At 36.9% G+C, this 18,844-nt stretch overlaps 1 protein-coding gene across 2 annotated transcripts in view; it reads left to right on the top strand.

Annotated features, from left to right (window-relative positions):
- Positions 1-18,844, top strand: part of LOC105497516 (myotubularin related protein 10) — a 53,102-nt gene that overhangs the window by 12,307 nt on the left and 21,951 nt on the right. For both annotated transcript variants that reach the window (XM_011768661.3, XM_071067238.1), the window contains 5 exons: positions 2,199-2,335; positions 4,117-4,189; positions 4,675-4,817; positions 11,079-11,169; positions 18,291-18,477. In XM_011768661.3, coding sequence (XP_011766963.1) covers positions 2,199-2,335; positions 4,117-4,189; positions 4,675-4,817; positions 11,079-11,169; positions 18,291-18,477 — 631 coding nt within the window. The remainder of the gene's footprint in view (positions 1-2,198; positions 2,336-4,116; positions 4,190-4,674; positions 4,818-11,078; positions 11,170-18,290; positions 18,478-18,844) is intronic.

The raw sequence follows: 18,844 nt of genomic DNA, 5'->3' as shown, positions 1-18,844 counted from the left end.
TCTGTCTGAACTGGCATGGTTAGGTTAGTTGTTTAAATTGAGGGCCCGCTTATAATTAGTATTTAAGATTTACTAATTTGGAGAGGAGAGAGGGTTGAGTATTCAGTGGCCCAGAATCTGATACGGGATTTGGTAAGGTTTATGTTCAAGGAGCTAGAGAAGATTTAAATTTTATGTATTTGAATTTACTCAATGTGCGTATATATGTATATTATAAATATAAATATAAATATATTTGGTCATCTTAAATTTTTTTCTCATTAGAATTCAGTTAAGGCCAATATTTGAACTTTAATACAGTTTTGGTACTTGCTATATCTCACTACAGTACATTTAATTGTATGTAATTATAGGGAAAGACTATTGGATTTGAAGTCAGAACACTTGGTTATAAGTGCCAAGTTTACTACTTATTTTTAAGATCTTAGGAAAGTGATTTAACCTCTTTGGGTCCAAATCCTTTATCTGTGAATTAAGGAAACCATCTACCTTCCTTACTTTACAGGTTGTTGAAAGAATCAGACAGGACAGACGTCCTATTTATAGCTCTTTAATGCATATTTAGGCAAGCAGTGGCAGTTCTGTGGCTTTTCTCTTAACTTACATATCAGTTATCCAAACAGCCCTTATCTTCCAGCCAGCTTGGCTGCTTAGCCATATTGAGTTACTACTAGTTTCTCTTCTTATCTAGAACAACTTCTGCCCAACTCATGGTGGACAGAACCATGTGTCATGAAGTGATTTTATTCATTCTTGCATTCAGCACTCTTAACAGGCACCTACCCTGTGCCAGACACTGTTCTAGGCACTAACATTTCAGCAGTGAATAAAATTAGTCCATCTTCTACCCTCATGGAGCATGTAATCCTGAGGGTAATGTAGGCATTAATTAAAAAATAAATAAATATAATTGTAGCTATGATGAGTGCTAGAAATACAATGCTTTGATATGTGAATTTAATTTAGATAGGAAGATTTTTTTTTTTTTAAAGCCATTCCCCCGTGGTTGGACTAAGGTAGAAGAAAAGAATATTCCATGAAATGGGAAGTAGCATGGTCCCATAAGGGATGAATAGGCCGCCACTGTGGGCAGAGCAGTGAGGGCAAGGAAGACTGGTAGCTGGCTGGGTGTGCAGGGCTCCCAGCCATGTGAGGGAGGCTTGTCTTCACAATGGAAGTTAACTCAAGCTGTTTGCACTGTGAATTTGACATGAGCAGATTTTAAGTAAATGTTAAGGAGCAGTTTCTAAAACTAGCCTTGTACATTTTTAAGAACTTGAATAAAGGTTATTATTGCAACTCAAATTTGTTATAACCTATTTGTTAAAGAGAGGATTGTCATGAGACTATAGTTTCATTCTTCATGAACTGGTAGGAGTTTGGAGTTTGTCAGCAAACATTCTATCAGTGCTAAAAGTTTTTATAATGAAAGAAATAGGCAAAGTAGATCAGTACACTCACTTTTCTACCATTGACCCGGGAGACAGATGGCTTAAAATGTTCTGGGTCTAGTTGACTTTTAGATCTTGAAATTAAAGTTTAATGATGACCAAGCTTTAAATAAATTGTAGAAAAGTATTCTTTCAAAAGCACATTATAACTTTTATATTGGTTTCTTATATTTATTTCTTTTAATCTTTCCTTTTAACTCAGAACTATAAGGTTTTGTTGCCTACTAAGTTATAATCTGAGTGCAGAAGGAAACTTGATTTGGCTTTATGGAATACATTTTACATTCAATGAAACTGAGCTGTGGTTCTCATTCCGTACAAAAGGGATCAAAGACATTGGTTTGAGAGATCAAGTCGTGTGTTAATAAAACACAAATATTCCATCAAGTACTACTCTGAAGGAGCTGGTGTAGTTTATTTCTTCTCCAGAAAGTCTTCCAGCAGATAAATAATGAGAGGTAGTATGGCATAGAAAAAAATACAGTTAGGTCAGCCTTTCTAGTTTAACCAGCTCAGACCCCTGGGCTATTTTTGCCTCAGTTTCTACACCTTGGAGAACAGTGCCTTGTCATTACTGTTCGCTTTATGGGGACGTAAAGTGCATACAGTGCCTGGCACCTGATGGGCAATCGGTGAGTGTTTTTACTGTCTTCATCGCTGTCCTCATGAAACACTCCTTCTAGGTCCCACAAAGACCGTTGGTATTTTATGACAAAGTAGCTTACAAATATTTTTCTTTTTTTAAAGGAGAAATTGTCGTAAATGAAGTCAATTTTGTGAGAAAATGCATTGCAACAGACACAAGCCAGTACGATTTGTGGGGAAAGCTGATATGCAGTAACTTCAAAATTTCCTTTATTACAGATGACCCAATGCCATTACAGGTGTGTTTTATTTGTACACTGTTTCATTGTATCAGGCTTTCAACTCTTAGTGGTACATATTATATAAAACATAGGTATGGAAAAATTATAGTAAAAGTATTAGGTAATACGATGTTTGGGATAAATTATATTAAGATTTAAAATAAAGTTTAAGAAGAATGTTGGAACTTGCTTGAGGAGTATCATTAGTTGGAGGATTGTAAGTCACCTTGCTTTATCCTCTGTGTTCGTTATGTCCTTTTCATTAAGGAAGTTATTCCCTCTCTTGCAGATCTTTTAACCCGCTTATAAAAATGACATAAAGAAAAAGTTATTTGCTAAATGATCTTACAAATGCCACACATTTTACTGATTTCATAGGTTTTTTTGTTGTTGGGTTTTTGATATGTTTGTTTTGAGCCTGGATCTTACTCTGTCTCTCAGTCTGTAGTGCAGTGGCACGATCTTGGATCACTGCAACCTTTGTCTGCTTCCTGGGCTCAAGCTATCCTGCCACCTCAGCCTCCTGAGTAGCTGGGGCTACAGGTGCCTGCCACCACTCCCGACTAACTTGTATTTTTTGTAGAGATGGGGTTTTGTTATGTTGCCCAGAGTGGTCTCGAACTCCTGAGCCCAAGCAATCTGCCTGCCTTTCCCTCCCAAAGTGCTGGAGTACGGGCCACTGCACCCAGCCTACCATTTTTTCTTAAAATTAATTAGAGTTCTTTTCCTAAAAAGTTAAATTCTAGTTTCTCAGAAGAGTGAAGAATATTTATAATTTAAAATTTTTTAATAGCCCTCTTGCTATTTTATGTTCTTACTAGAAAGTAATAGTCCATATAATTTTGGTTTTTAGAAGTTCAAGCATTCATTTGCTAACTTAAAAACCCTGGACTTTTCTGTCAGCCATTTTCTATTTTGTTTTATAAAGTATTACACACATTTACCCCTAGATCTTTCTTTATAGTAATTGTTCTCTAATGAAATATTGGCATATGAACTGTAAACTTTTAAATTTAAGGATCTAATAATTTAGTGTACGTATATTTCATGTAGTCATTCACTAATTTACCATAATTTATTATACTGTACAAATATTTATTGTACTGTATATTTGTGTGTTCATTACAGTCTTAGGTATATTTAGACTAAATTTAAGGTACTTAAAGATACCCACTGTGTAGAGACAGTAGCTTGTTTGGATGTAGGCTTGGGTGTTTCTCTTTGTTTTTAGCTTCATTCGTTGGCCCCAGACTTCACTGTAAATGAGAAGCAGATACCTGGAACAGCTTAAATCCAGTACCACTATTAGGAAAAAGTAAACCAATGCCCTACTGACAACAGATTAATAGTGTTAACTATGTCCTTAGTTTGAACATGCAAAACCTTTTTCTAAAGATTTTTATTTCTAGTAGACTTTGTGCTTTAAAAAGATAGTTATTTTCCACTTTAAAATCTCCATTGTAAAAATCAAACATGATTTTACCCATTTAAAATTTGATGACCTAAGAGCCCTTTTTTCTTTAATATGTTGTGGCCAGCTTATCCAGATCTAGACATGCAAATGCTTGCCGGTAAAGTGATTGATGATATTCCATATCTTAGATACTATAATAAGATTGTGTGTACATTTTAGCCTAATTTCTGTCTGTCAACACTGGAATGGCCCTAGCTACCTAGACAAAAGCTTTTTGTGCTTTTCAGAGATAATTGTCACAGTTTATCGTCACAATATAAGGCCTATACTACCATTGTGAGATTATTGGGAAAAGAGTTAATATGAATATAATTTTTTATTTCAGAAATTCCATTACAGAAACCTTCTTCTTGGTGAACACGATGTCCCTTTAACATGTATTGAGCAAATTGTCACAGGTACGTAGTATTCTGTACATACTCTAAAAGTCGATTCCACTCTGGAAGTATTATTTGAAAAGTTACACCTCTCAAAATACTTGGATTGGCATTTTATTTCTGTAAGTTTACTTTTGCCATGTTTTTGAGTCCCAGGAACATAAAGAGGGAGATGTCAATAAATTATTTTAAAAGGAAGATAAGAAATATATAACTTTTCATAGTTTCTAAGTTTTTTGTTCTCTTTTTAATTAAAATTAATCATTAAATGTATCTAAATGGTGGTTTTATGCAAATAATCATTTAAAATATCTTCCAAAGCAAAGTTAAAACCAACCTCCAAGTTCTAGGAATTACAGACAAGTATGAAACATTCTTCTAGACAAGCAGAGCTCAAGTGATGGGTGACCCTCCAATTATTTTCACTAAGAATTTGTACGAAAGGGTTAGTAACAAGAAATAACTGTTATGCATTTTATTTTCTCTATTTTTTTTTTCTTTTTTAGTAAATGACCACAAGAGGAAGCAGAAAGTCCTAGGCCCCAACCAGAAACTGAAATTTAATCCAACAGAGTTAATTATTTATTGTAAAGATTTCAGAATTGTCAGATTTCGCTTTGATGAATCAGGTCCCGAAAGTGCTAAAAAGGTAATACTGTTAAGTTTTATAAAGTTCTGGGTTCTATACTGTATTTACTGATTTCAATTCTGTATGGCAGTTTTCATTTCTCAATTGCTCAGATGTTTTTTAGGGGAAGTTATCAGACATTTTCTTAAGTAAAGTCAAAGCCAAGTTCATATTAATAGAACTATTTTCCTGGATTGGTTTATGGCTGTTTTAAAGTGTTCTATATAATTTTTTATCAGCTTCTAAAATATTAAAGACTCTTACGTGGAAATTAGCATTTTTTTTTTTACATAAAGATCCTTGTCAGTTTCTTTCTTGGTTAAAAAGGTTGAAAAGTTGGCAATATACTGTGATTAAGGTTTGGTTAGGCTTTTAATTCAGTACTGCAGAACTTTACCAACAAACTGTAAGCTAGACTTACGTTACATAAGATTTAGGTAAATATATAGTTACCGGAAAGGCCTAGTAATTATTAGTGGTTTAAAGAAATATTATGAATTGAGTGACACTCAACAGGGGCAACTTAAAGCGAGTAACTTTTTAACTGCCTTATTTTTCCCCAGCCTTCCAGATAATGTCTTACTACCCTACTTGTAAAGTAAGAGTCAAGGGCATGTTTTCCATGCTTTGCTTTGCCAGAGGAGTGAAGTTGGTAGACCTAATATGCCCCCCGTCACATTCCAGTAGGAAGCCTGCGTGCGTGTATGGAAGTAGAGCAACAGTATCTTAGTAGAATAGGAAGTAGCTTTCTCTCAGAATGGAGGCAGCCTTTGCACCACCAAGCAATGAGTGCCTTTGTTTTCCATGGTCAGTCAACTGACTGCAGTAAATTTTCTGTTGATACCAAAATGAGGCTGGCAAAAATATTGTAAGGCAGCTGTCTTCATATACTTTGGTGAAGAGGTGGTAGATTTGTTTTTAGATTGAGAACCAACAGTTTCTTCACGGGAAGGCAAGCAGGAGATGAATATATGAAAATACATCTGAAAATATGTGACTGTCTAGCAGAGTAGAGTGGTTGTAGGCTCCTCTATGGGTAAAAGTTTTCAAATAGTCTGTATAACCATGTCTCAGCATGCTGCGTTTCTGAAAATTCAACTAGATGACTCTTAAAGCCTCTTTGACCTGTTTGATTGTGCTGTTTGTGATTTTGGCATTTTACTAATTTAAAGTGCCTATGCTTATATAGAAGGACTTCAGAATTCATGATGTACATAAAATATTTCAGACAGGTTACTTCCTCAAGCTTATTTATATTTGTAATTTAATTGATCAAAGCATCAAATAACTGCTTATGAAAACCTTAAGATGTGTAGCATCTCAAAATTAGGGACATCACAGAACTTGCTAGATTGAGTTAGGACAGCATATTCCTAAGAAATTGATGCAATTGATCCGATCTCTTTCGGAAAGTTAAATTCTCCCTCTTTTACTGTATTTTTCAGTTGACACTATTTTAATGAGTGAAAATAATAATTTTTGGCCTAGTTCTTGAACCATCTGTAGTACTTGTTGGTCATTTTTTATGTTGAGGCAGCGTGCTAAATTTTGCAAGTAGAAAGAAGGAGAAGATGCAGTTTCTTGCCCTAGAGGACTTAAATCTAGTGAAAAAGATAAAGCATGAACAAATGAAAAGTAATGGTACAAAGTGGCAGCATAAAAGATGTATCTACACAAATAGTTCATTTCCAGATGAACAGAGCATAGTAAGTGATGTGGAAATTCAGAATATCCCCTATGTGTTGTGCTGCTGGTTCACGACGAGGGCCATACTAAACCAACTGCACTAAACAAGCCAGTCCCTCATATGCCCTCTCTTAAGACCAAGTTTCAGACAAAAATCTTTTCCCCAGAATCCTAAAATATAAAAAGCATGTGAGTCTTCGTCTTTTGTATAGCCACGGTGGTTGCAGGTCAGGGGAGGGTGCAGGAAAAAAAAAACAGATGCAATGAGAATATAGAGTTTTTTTCTGATTTACACGTTTCAAACACAGGGTTAAGTTGTATGTGGCTACCAAAGCTTTTGATGGCTTTGCAAGTTAAAAGCAAAAATTATGGCATATTTTTTTATTTCAAGTGAAAGGTTCTTATCTAAAATTCGGTAGTGGTTAGGAAATTATGGCTCATTTTTACCTCCTGGAAGCTTTGAATACTGTTTTCTTTGGAAAATGTTTTGCTGTTTTATCAGTTGTTTTAAAATGACCAAATGCGTGTTTGGAGTTCTCTGGTGGGTAAACCACTGATTCATTTTGAAATACCTAAGACATTTATGTTTTTGTTTTGAAAAATGAAATTCGAAAATACTAAATTGGTTCACATTTTGTTACATGCTCTAAACCCTTCTGGTTGTCTTGGTGGTGGTGTTTCAATTGTATTATGACAAAATTAGTTTGCTTTTGGGCACTTGTAATCATTAATATTCATCCTTATTATCCTCTAGCTGTCACAGGAAAATAGTGATATTTGGGAAAGGTCTGTATAAAGAAAGAAGTAATTTGATGATGCAGAATTGGACATCTAACCTCTAACTATCTAGCAACTTAAGAGCCACTATTTTCTTTTGCAGAACCTTTGCTCAAAACTGAAGGGCAAAATAATAAAGATTGTTTTTAATGATTTATCTATATATCTATCTGTGTAGATAAAGATAAATATATAGATACATATGCATGACAAGTGAAATATATGCCTTTTGTTTCCACTTTATTCTCTGATTAGCTGGTTGTGAACCACTTCTTCAGGAATACTTTATAGAGGTGAATTCCATGCATCTGATTAAAGAACAAGTTGGCCTTTTTATGAACTGTCATTTTTGACTTGAATCTGGTACTGTTTTTTGGTGGCTTTCAGGCCACAGAAATAAAGGAAACCACTTGTGTTTGCAAATGAGATAGAACTTAATGAGGTTTGAGTGTTTCCTGGATTTGAGCTTCTTCAGTACTGTACCACAGGTAATCTTAGAAAAGAAACCATCCACTGTGGGTACTTCTGGCTTCTGTCCAGAGAAGCTTATCAGCTTTGGTCCAAAAATTGATTTAAAAGTAGTTTACTTATTTTTCTCCAGTAAAATATTTGCCATAATTTAATGTCTTTAATACCAGCATTTTCTTCATTTCCTATGGTAGCCACGACAAATGAACTATTTCAGATCTTTCAAAAACTCTTAGGATGGAAGATAGGAATTTGTACTTAGGTTTTTAAAATAGCGTGTATGTAAAAGTGCAAAGAATGGGGCCCTGGCCTGCTTTCTCGTCTTAGAATGTTCCACAGTGACAACGTGAAGACAATCCAGGTACACAAGTTTGTATGTGCCTTAGTCTGTGCGCCCAAAGAGACCCCTTAGGTCGTATGAACATAAGTTACACATTGAAATTAACTACTGAAAAACAGTATATTTATTTCGAGTTCTGCTACCCCCCAAAAAAACCAGTAATTCAACTGACTTTCAGTTTTACAATGTTTTTTATAGACTTCTTTCAATGTAGATGCTTTTGGATATACTCATTGCTTTCCTAACCTAATTTGATATTGTGCTATTTTTAAGGGGCTTTAAAAAAATACACTGTGTTGGATTTTGCCTTGAAAATAGGCTTTCTTTTTTGCCTCATGGCCCCAAAAAAACATGTCCATGATCAATGATATGTGAGTTTCTTTTCTGTAAACAGAGCATGTGACTACTTTCTAATTGTTTTGGGAATGTGATAGACATTATGATTATTGGCTTGGAGCATTTTCCTTAATACATTGGTAACTACTTTTGTCAACGAGTATTAGTGTAGCCGCTGTTGGACCCAGAGCACCTTTAGAAAGCTACTGAAGTTATGCTACAAAATGCAAACATCTTCAGATCTTTACTCAAGTCTGCACAGGGAGGTCTTTCTTGGTCTCCTTCTCTACTTTTTAACCTGCCTCCCTCTTCTCACTGTAACAGTTCATATTCACCTTCCCTGCTCTATTATTTATCTCTTTTAGCATTCATAGTTATCTTTCTGTATTTTGTCTCCTTTTATCTTGTTTAGTGTCTGTCTTCCCACTAGAATATAAGCTTCATGAGGACAGGGATTAGTGTCTGTTTCGTTCACTGCATCTCCAGGGCTTACAACATTGTAGGTGCTCAGTAAATATTTGTTAAATGAATGTGAAGTGTGGCATTTATCTAAGGAATTGACCTTAATGGTAGAAGTTTAACAGAACCACCTATATCCTACTTCTCATCCACATAACTGTTATGTGAATACCTTGGAAATAAAGCAACATAAGCACAATTAACTAAAGAGACACTTCATATTGAAACTGTTGTTATGGGTTTCTGGGATTAATACTCTGAAATTGGCTCCCTCTAGGAAGGCTTGTGAAGAGAGTAGTGTTGAACAGACACGATAGTTTCCAAGAAAGCATAGTTGGCTAAGAGGAGTAGGATTTTCCAAGCAAAGAGTGTGACAGAGGAGATGGCTGGGGCTAAGTCAGACAGAATGTGTTCAAACCTGTTTTTCTCTGACCTGAGATTGCTGAGGGAATATCGGGAAGGTACAGTGGTCTGGTGAGGAGAGCCAGTTTTGTGAAGAATCGAGAATGAGGAGGTTTAATTTGTTATGCAGATGTCTGGGAACCACAGCAGATTATGAAGAGAGCAAAATTGTTAGTCAAAATTACATCATTAGAAGGTAATTCTTAAGTTTTGTAGATTTCTGGAATGTAAGGAAGCTCTCGGAGGTGCCATGAGGTGAGTATGGCCTAAGGATGTGGCTATGGCAGTGTAGCAAAATGGACAACTATGAAAAATGTCTAGAGAAAAGTGCAACAAAGCTTATCAATGGTGCCCAAACAAGTAGGAAGGATGAGAACTTTTTCAAGGTACAGATTTCAGTAGTTTTGCTGCTAGAAATGCTTTAAGGAAAACTGTTGAAAAGATTAAGAATGGGAATATAGATAACCAACTCCTAAATTTTGCAAGTGGGACCATCATAGAAAGCTCTCCTATAGGTATTGAGGAATCAAGATACCATGTAAGTTTTAACAAGCAGGGTTTTTTTTTTTCTTCTTGACCAAAACTAATGACAAATTCTATCCCCTTGTTTGTATATTTTAACTTAGTTAGACAGGGAACATTTATTCTCTAGAAGACTTTTAAAATGTAGTTTAAACAAGTTGACACATGCTTACTGGTTAATGAAATGTGCATCACCCCACTCCAAACACCACTAATTTGATATGAACTAACAATTAACTTTTCTTACTCGCTGACTGTCAAAAGTATATCATTCTGGCTTAACACTTTATCTTCTAAATAATATTTAATCTTTTAAAGTGAGTTTTTCTGCTTTGTTCTCCTTGCATATGTCTTAAATTTCTTCTTTCATCTTTGCTCACTGAAGAGCGGTTTTTCCCATGTTCTGGTGACTACCAGGGTTTGTAAGCCTAGAGCACCATCCTTCATTCTGTCTAGCAGCAGTTGAGAATAATAACAGCCTTATTTCCATATATGGAGATCCTCCAAAGGCCTAGCCTGCATTATGCTTGTTAATTCTTACCACAGCCTAGGTATTACTTTCGTTTTACAAGTGAGCAAACTGAGGCTAGATGAGAGGAATTGACTTCACACATGTTATGTAGCAAGTACTTGATAGAGCTAGGATTCAGGCCCCCCTGATCTATTTGATTCTAAAGCCCGCACGTTTTCCACCACAGGGCACACAGTCCCAAACCATTTTACTCAAACACAGTGTGTGTGTGTGTGTGTGTGTGTGTGTGTGGTTTTTTTGATGTACCTCTTTGAGCCACCCATGGGTTTTTGGAATTTCTTGCTAATTTTAATTTTTTGTAATTATGCTTCTCTATTTAGATTTTTAAATCTAAATTTAAAAGGTGTAAACTTTAAAGTTTCATGCCTTTTATTAATTCTTTATAGTCCACCAAAAACGAAACTTTTTTCTTCCTTTATTGGAGTGGACATGTAGTCACTGACTTTTTGGAGAATGCTTCTTTAGTTTCAAGTTTTCTTTATTGGACTAAAATTATTTTCCAATTAAAATTTAACTCAGCAGATACTTACTGAATACTTGCCATGTGCTAACTAAAGATAAACAATGTCTTGAGGGCATGACAGTGAATGAGATACCTGGCCTTAAGGAGCTCTTTTATATTCTAGGTCAACAGAAAAACATGTAAATAGTGTCTATAATCACTGCCCCACAATGATGCTCCCAGTGTCCAAGGCCTTATTGTACATTTCATTTAACTAAGTGTGTTAAAATCAAATTCTAAATGTAGAATTTTTCCTAGGTATGCCTTGCAATAGCTCATTATTCCCAGCCAACAGACCTCCAGCTACTCTTTGCATTTGAATATGTTGGGAAAAAATACCACAATTCAGGTAAATATGAAAATATTAAATATTGTAACTAATTTTACGTGTGTAAGTTTTACTCTTATGTTTACCAGAAGCCTCCAAGTACATGAGCTTTAATGATTGTAGAATTACTAGCTTCATACCTTAGAGAAGTAAGCACTACATGCTAAAACAGCCAATAGTTTGTCAGATTATTTCTTGACAAGTTACCAGGAAGAACCTATAATGCTATGAATATGGGCTTATAAGTTATGTCATATATTTAACCTCCAGTCATTGGCTTGTATTTTAGGATGAAGACTATATAACCTACCCTTTTTAATTGATAGCTTGAGTTAAAGTAATCTTATCTTTTAAGAAAACTAAAAGATATATTAAAAGCATAATCTTTTCTGGCAAGGTGTGATTTCATGCAAAAGCTAAAGTGATTAAAAACTTTGTGGACTTCATTAAGATTCTCAAAATACTGAGTTTCTATTTCTGAATAATACTGATGAAAGGAAGATGAGCATTTTTCCAAGGACAGGTATATTCTGGACAGCTTTTGTGAAAGTAAATAGTTTTGTCTATATATCTGACAGTCATGACATGACCAAGGAAGATTCCAGATGATCATGCAATTCCGTACGTTCTATTTCTGTACAAATGTAATTTTAATAAACGGCTTTTAAAAATCTCTTAAAAGGATAGAGAAAAACAAAGAACCATGTCTCCTGTTAGCCCCCTTGTCAGTTAGTGACTGCACGTCAGTTAACTGAGCAAAGCCTGTGTTTTTTTATTTAAGCAAGAAAAATAAGTCAGCTGTGTATTTATAATGAAAAATCCATTCACCCGGCATGGTCTGGGCCATACAAATTATTAATTGTACTGGAAATTTTATATTTTGTTACCATAAAACATATGGTAGTAATTTAAATAAAGGGTATAATAAAAGTATATTCCAGCAACACTATATTGTAAATACATTAAAATGTATCAGTGTATGGTATCTGAAGATACATGCGTATAAGTAAATTTTCCTTAGTTTAAAAGATACCTACCTTTCTGTTAAGCACTGAGAGGACCAAAAAAAAAAAAAAAAAAAAAAACTTAATACTATAGAGATAATACATGAAAATAATGCTTTGCAGAACAGCTTTTATAGTATTATATTTATAGAAATTATATAGCAGAAGTATTTGTAACTTAATTTTTCTTATCAAGATGTACATAATTGTAACTTAGGCTTAAGCAATACAGTTATTTTTTGAAGTTTATTAAGATTAAGTAATTTCACTTACTGTCTAAAAATAAAGTATTACAGATCCTGCACTATTAGTCAGGTAAACACTCCTTGGGATCACCATCAAGCTACAGAACAGTGATCAAGGTTATCTTCAATAAGATCCTCACCCAGAGTTGCAAGAGTTGTAGAAGTGAGTCTTTGATTCCTGCTTAACTGTTGTATGATACAGACCAGTTCTTCATGCTGCTATTTTTCTGATAGAAATGATTCATTCCAGTTTACAGATCCATAACCTCTACAGTAATGTAGCGACTTGGGCTCAGCAAAGACAGTAAACTTCGTTTTACAGTTGGTAACCTGATGCCTGCTTCAGTTACTTTCCACATTTTTCTTCGTTCATACCTTGTGGGCATCTCTGGTTTACAGTACTTTAATTTATCCACCCATAGGTCTTTTACTACTGGAATTTTAAAATTTACATCATTCAGTTCCTCTATTTCTTCTTATATAGCTTATTGATAAAATGTGATGATTAATACTTAAAATATTCAGGGATGCTTTTTTTATATTACATCTTTCAGACTCCTCCTTTGACAAGTACTTCATAAACGTAACACTGGCCATAGTTTTGTTAAGATTCCTCATAGGGTAACATCCTTTAATATCCTTCCATGCTGTTACAGAAGCATAAATACTGCATCTTTAAGATCAAAGGAGCCTGAAATTTCCACACACTGCAGTCAGAATTCATTAATTTGTGAGTGAAAGATGCCCACTCATCCACTCTTGAACTTCTGGATGACACCTTGATTCATTGGCTGGATTAAAGAAGTCCTTTTTGCAGGCAGGTAGGTGACAAAGCTGTTTCCAGAAATGAGATCCAAAGTTGGAGGAGCTCCCCTGCAATTATCTAAGAAAATGATATTTTAGCTGGCCTTAGTCACTCAGGGTTTCATTCATATTCAGCATCACATGAGTAAAAGCCATCTCCGAAAGGTACTGCAGTCATCCCACCACTTCTGTGAATACCCTGGAGTAAAGTAAGATGTGTAGCATGCAGGCTTTGGAACATCACTATGCACGAACACCCCAGGAGACGCTACTAGCACAAACAAGAACAATGATTCTGTTTTTTCTCTTTTTAAAGAAACCGTGAGGACTCTGTTTTCATCAGTCAGATTATTATTGGACAAATAATGTCAAAAAAGTACAGATTCATCTTTCATATTATAGAATTGATAAGATGTCAGATTATGCTTCTGGACCAAAAATATTGAAAGTTTCATGAAGTTTTCTGCAGCCTAGTGTCAGCAGCTCTGCTTCACGACAGCCATCCTGCTTACAGATGCTGTGACGTAATCTGAAGTTGTAATGAAATTTCACATCAGAAATTGTACATTTTCAGTGAACTTTATCCTTTTTATTAACATAGATCTTCGTATTAGGTTTTCCTTAAAATGCTTATTTGAAAAACAAGGTATACAATCCATTTGAAACAGTATAGGAATTTTTAAAGTTTGTTGCTTGTCAGTTCTTATAAGATTCTCAGAATAGGTATAAATGATTGTTGAATATTGGTGGTTCCAGCCAGCTGTATACATCAGGATTGCTGGAGGAACCTTTAGAAATACAGCCATGTCGGCTCCAGCACAGGTCAGAATCTCCCAGTTAAGAACCACTTTGTTGACTCATGCTTTTGAACTTATTAATACTCACAATCCTTTTTTTACCTTATTCCCTTGTGACTTCTAATTTCTGCAGTATCATCAGAGTGATAAGCTTTCTTTTCATATATTGATGACTTGTGTTTTCTGTTGCTTGAAGCCATTCTAAATATCAATTGGCCAATTCAGTGGAAATTCTCTAAAATAACCCCAACAGTATAGGATTAGACTTTTGTGCTGTCACAGAAGATAGCCAAGGTCAGGAGCATGTAATATCTATTTCACTCTTAGTCTGCTGTGGAAGCATGTCGTAAAACCTCGGTCAGGTGGCTGTCAACGGAGCCAGGTCTCCCTGAGATGACCCACCTTTCACTGTATTGGTCCAACTCCTCACAGTGATCCACTCAGAGCAGACCACTGGTATCCGGTCTTTTGAACTTTGGAAAGCGTTCAGGTTTCTGGGACTATAAAACCAGATTGAATGTACACTACACATTCTGTAATGAGCTCTAACTGAAGATGATATAGAACATATAAAAAGCCCTAGTCCCAGTTGTTTAGAAAAGTACAGGATTTGAACAAGAGAAATGGATAAAATAACAAACGATAGAGGACCTCACTTTATGCTTCGAAAACATAAATAGATGTTCTCACTTTATGTTTAGAAAAATTTGTGTAAGTTAGATCTTGAAACAAAATTTGGCCAGAGAAACAATCTCATAAACAATAGCACATTCTTAGCCTAGCTTATTAAAGTCTACAGCTCAAAACACTAAAAAGTATTCAGTGCTTCTAGACTCAATCACCAAACTGTTTTACATAACTCTTAAAATTTTGAGTGTGTTTTTTATAATTCTCTTTTGGTGGTGGTGGTTTTATTGTGTGGCTAGGACCGCTGGTTCAGTGTTGAATAGCAGTAGTATTAGCAGGCATCATTTCAGTTCTCGCTTTTAATGAAGATGCTGTTAGCTATGTATTTTTGATAAACACCCTCTATCCAGTTAAGGAAATTCCGTTTTATTCCAAGTTTGCTAATGTTGTTGGTTTTTTTTTAAAGTCATAAACAGGTATCTATCATAGGTTTTTCTGCACTTACTAAGCTGGTCATTAATATAGCCTTTTTCATCTTTCATGTAGTCATATGATGAGTTACGTAGATTTTCTGATGTTGAATAGCTGTCTTTGTTTTGGTGCACTGGAACATCGCATAGCTTGGGCTTTGGCCACAAATGCCGTATGCAGGTTTTGTGTTCTGGAGAGACCACAACTCCTAAGTCTTCCTTCTCACAGGCACACTTTTCAGTTGTTGCGTTGCTCCAGAGAAGGCCCTGAGATGGAGTGGGACTCTAGGATATGGGCTTAGAATTAGCATTTTACTGTCTCTCTGTCTATCTATTTATTTATTTATTTTTGAGACAGTCTCACTCTGTCACCTGGGCTGGAGTGCAGTGGTGCGATCTCAGCTCACTGCAAGCTCCGCCTCCCAGGTTCACGCAATTCTCCCTCCTCAGCCTCCCGAGTAGCTAGGACTATAGGTACGTGCCGCCACACCCAACTTATTTTTTTTTAGCATTTTTAATAGAGACGGGGTTTCACCTTGTTAGCCAGGATGGTCTCGATTTCCTGACCTCGTGATCCGCCTCCCTCAGCCTTCCAAAGTGCTGGGATTACAGGCGTGAGCCACCGCACCTGGCAGCATTCTACTTTTTAACGAGCTTTGTTAAAATCAGAATCACTGGATAATTCTGATACCACTTAGAGGAGTCCCAATTCCTAACATGGTACATAAGCCCCTCCATCATCTGGAACAGCACCATCCAGTGATGGAAGTAGGGCAGCCACTAGCCACATGTGGCTGTTAAGTACTTGCAATGTGGCTAGTGCAACTAATGGACTGAATTTTTTATTTTATTTAATTTTCATTTCAGTTTAAATTTAAATGGGTGTGTGTGGCTAGAAGTTACTTTTTTGGGAAACACAGATCTAGAGTCTAGGCCCTATTTAATTTCCCACCTCTCTTCCACCACCTCTTGAATCCCTGTGCTCTAGCTGTGTTTAGTTACTTGATGTTATACAGTTACACCATCTTTTTTAGGTTCTTCTCTGTCTAGCATGCCTACCTCCTTCTCACCAGCTACCTGGCAACTTTTGACTGATTCCTTAGAACTCTCTTTAGATGTGGTCAAGTCATGAAGCTTTTCCTGCCCCAGCCTCTCTCTCCAGTGAGAGTTGGGGGCCTTCTCTTCTGCATCCTCATTGCACTCAGACATCTGGTACTCTGTGATTATCACACTGCTTAATACTTGAAGATAGAGGTAAAATCTTACTCATCTTTTTGCTCTCAGGCATTAGCACATGGGGAGGTCTCAGAAAATACCCGTCTCGTACCAGGAGTTAATGGATAATCAATAGGAATGGGCATGACATGCTCATGGGACATTGGAGGGTGTTGCATGGCTGCAGAGGAGAATGGGAATGAAGGTCAGATGAGTTCTGTGAGGGGTCTTTAAGGCCAAGAGAAGCCATTTAGGTTTGCTTGATTTCTTTGGAAAATGAGCTTATTGAAAGTTTTTAAGGCAAGGGACTAGCATCATGAACATGTCTTTTTAGGGAAGTGTGTCTTGTGGTAAAGCTGCTGGCTAGTTTAAATGCAGCAGAATGTCCCTTTGGGGATGCCAGCTGGGAGACTTGCCACAATTGCAGCCTGCAGCAGGAAGACCCTGGGCCAGAATGGGTTGTGCCATCTGTCACCAGATATTGCCAAGGTAGATCTGGCTGACTGGTGGGACAGCTTGTTTTTCAGTAATCACTTTGCAGGCAGTCTTGAGGCTGTGGGCATGCTCCCAGAAGATAGCATTACTTCTCTCTCAGAGCAGGCTCCTTACTAAGGAAATGCAAGTCTAGGCCTGTCCTGCTGTAATCTTCATGTGGGAACAGCACTCTAGCAAAGCACAAGGAACCTTATGAGCTTTTCAAAGGAAAATCGAGTAGATACAGGAAAACAAGAATTTTCTAATGAGCAGATAGAGCAGGTAGGTGAGAAGTTGGTATTAGAAAAATTAAAGATTTGGGCCGGGCGCGGTGGCTCAAGCCTGTAATCCCAGCACTTTGGGAGGCCGAGACGGGCGGATCACGACGTCAGGAGATCGAGACCATCCCGGCTAACAGGGTGAAACCCCGTCTCTACTAAAAAATACAAAAAGCTAGCCGGGTGAGGTGGCGGGCGCCTGTAGTCCCAGCTACTCGGGAGGCTGAGGCAGGAGAATGGCGGGAACCCTGGAGGCGGAGCTTGCAGTGAGCTGAGATCCCCCCACTGCACTCCAGCCTGGGCGACAGAGCGAGACTCCGTCTCAAAAAAAAAAAAAAAAAAAAAAAAAGATTTGAAGGGCTTGAGAACAGAGATGATTGTTGGATGTTTCATTTTTCCAGGCAAAATATGTGGAGCAAATAATCAAATGACATGAACTTACCCCACAATTACGGGCAGGGAGATGAGGAAGGGTTAGGAATAGTTTCTGTTAGAATGGTAGGGATGGAAGACAATTGAAAATTAATGAGAAAATACATGGAGAGGAAATCTAGGCAATAGTCATTCTTCATTCTTGGGGAAGGTGGTCAGGAAAAGGAAAGAAGAAAAATGTATAGTATAGTAGCTAGAGTGGTCCAGCGTGATCAAAGTCTTTTCAATATCATGTGACTGAAGGCAGAGAAGATAGAGCCAGTAGGAGAGAAAAATCAAAGCTGTTTTAAGGAGTTAGGAAAGAGCTGGATAAGGACAAGACTAAATGAGTTATTTTTAGGCCAACATGGTGGCTCATACCCGTAATCCCAGCACTTTGGGAGGCCAAGGCACGTGGGCCACCTGAGGTCAGGAGTTCAAGACCAGCCTGGCCAACATGGTGAAACCCTGTCTCTATTAAAAATACAAGAATTAGCTGGGCATGGTGGCAGGTGCCTGTAATCCCAGCTACTCAAGAGGCTGAGGTAGGAGAATTGCTTGAACCCTGGAGGCAGAGGTTGTAGTCAGCCGAGATCATGCTGGTGCACTCCAGCCTGGGCGACAGAACGAGACTCCGTCTCAGAAAAAAAAGAGTTATTTTTAAGTGGAAAGGGCAAGACGGTTCTTGGAGAGACTTGGAAGGTGAAGCAGGTTAGAGACAGCACATCAGAGTATGCATGTGACAGGAGGCTCAGAGGAGAGGGAATGCTGGGGAAAATGTGACTGTTAAAATTCATAATGTTGCTTTTTCCTACAGCCCACAAAATTAATGGAATTCCCTCAGGAGATGGAGGAGGAGGAGGAGGTAATGGAGCTGGTGGTGGCAGCAGCCAGAAAACTCCGCTCTTTGAAACTTACTCGGATTGGGACAGAGAAATCAAGAGGACAGGTGCTTCCGGGTGGAGAGTTTGTTCTATTAACGAGGGTTACATGATATCCACTTGGTAAGTACAATTTTAGCAATGTTATATATGGCTGGAAGTCACTTCCCTATGAAGAATAATCAAACTCTGTTGTCATTGATGACTTTCTAGTTGTGGTTAGTGGAATATTTGTTTTTAACAATGTTTTAATGAATATTTTATTTTAAAGATCAGGGTTTCTTAATATAAATTATAGTATCCCTTAAAAGAAGTTGATAGTAATTCCTTACTGTCATCAGTAATCTAGTCAGTGTTTATTGCATTATATCTTGTAACCGATGTTTTACAGTTGGTTTGTTCACATCGATATCTAAAGTCTTCACATTGAATTTGCCTAATAGGTCTCTTAGGCCTTTTAATCTACAATAGTCTCCTCCCACCTCTTTTT

This window comes from Macaca nemestrina, chromosome 7 (genome assembly GCF_043159975.1).
Source record: "Macaca nemestrina isolate mMacNem1 chromosome 7, mMacNem.hap1, whole genome shotgun sequence".
In the NCBI taxonomy this organism is placed as follows: Eukaryota; Metazoa; Chordata; class Mammalia; order Primates; family Cercopithecidae; genus Macaca; species Macaca nemestrina.
The sequence above is the reverse complement of the archived record's forward strand: the minus strand, read 5'-3'. Positions and strand labels throughout refer to the sequence as shown.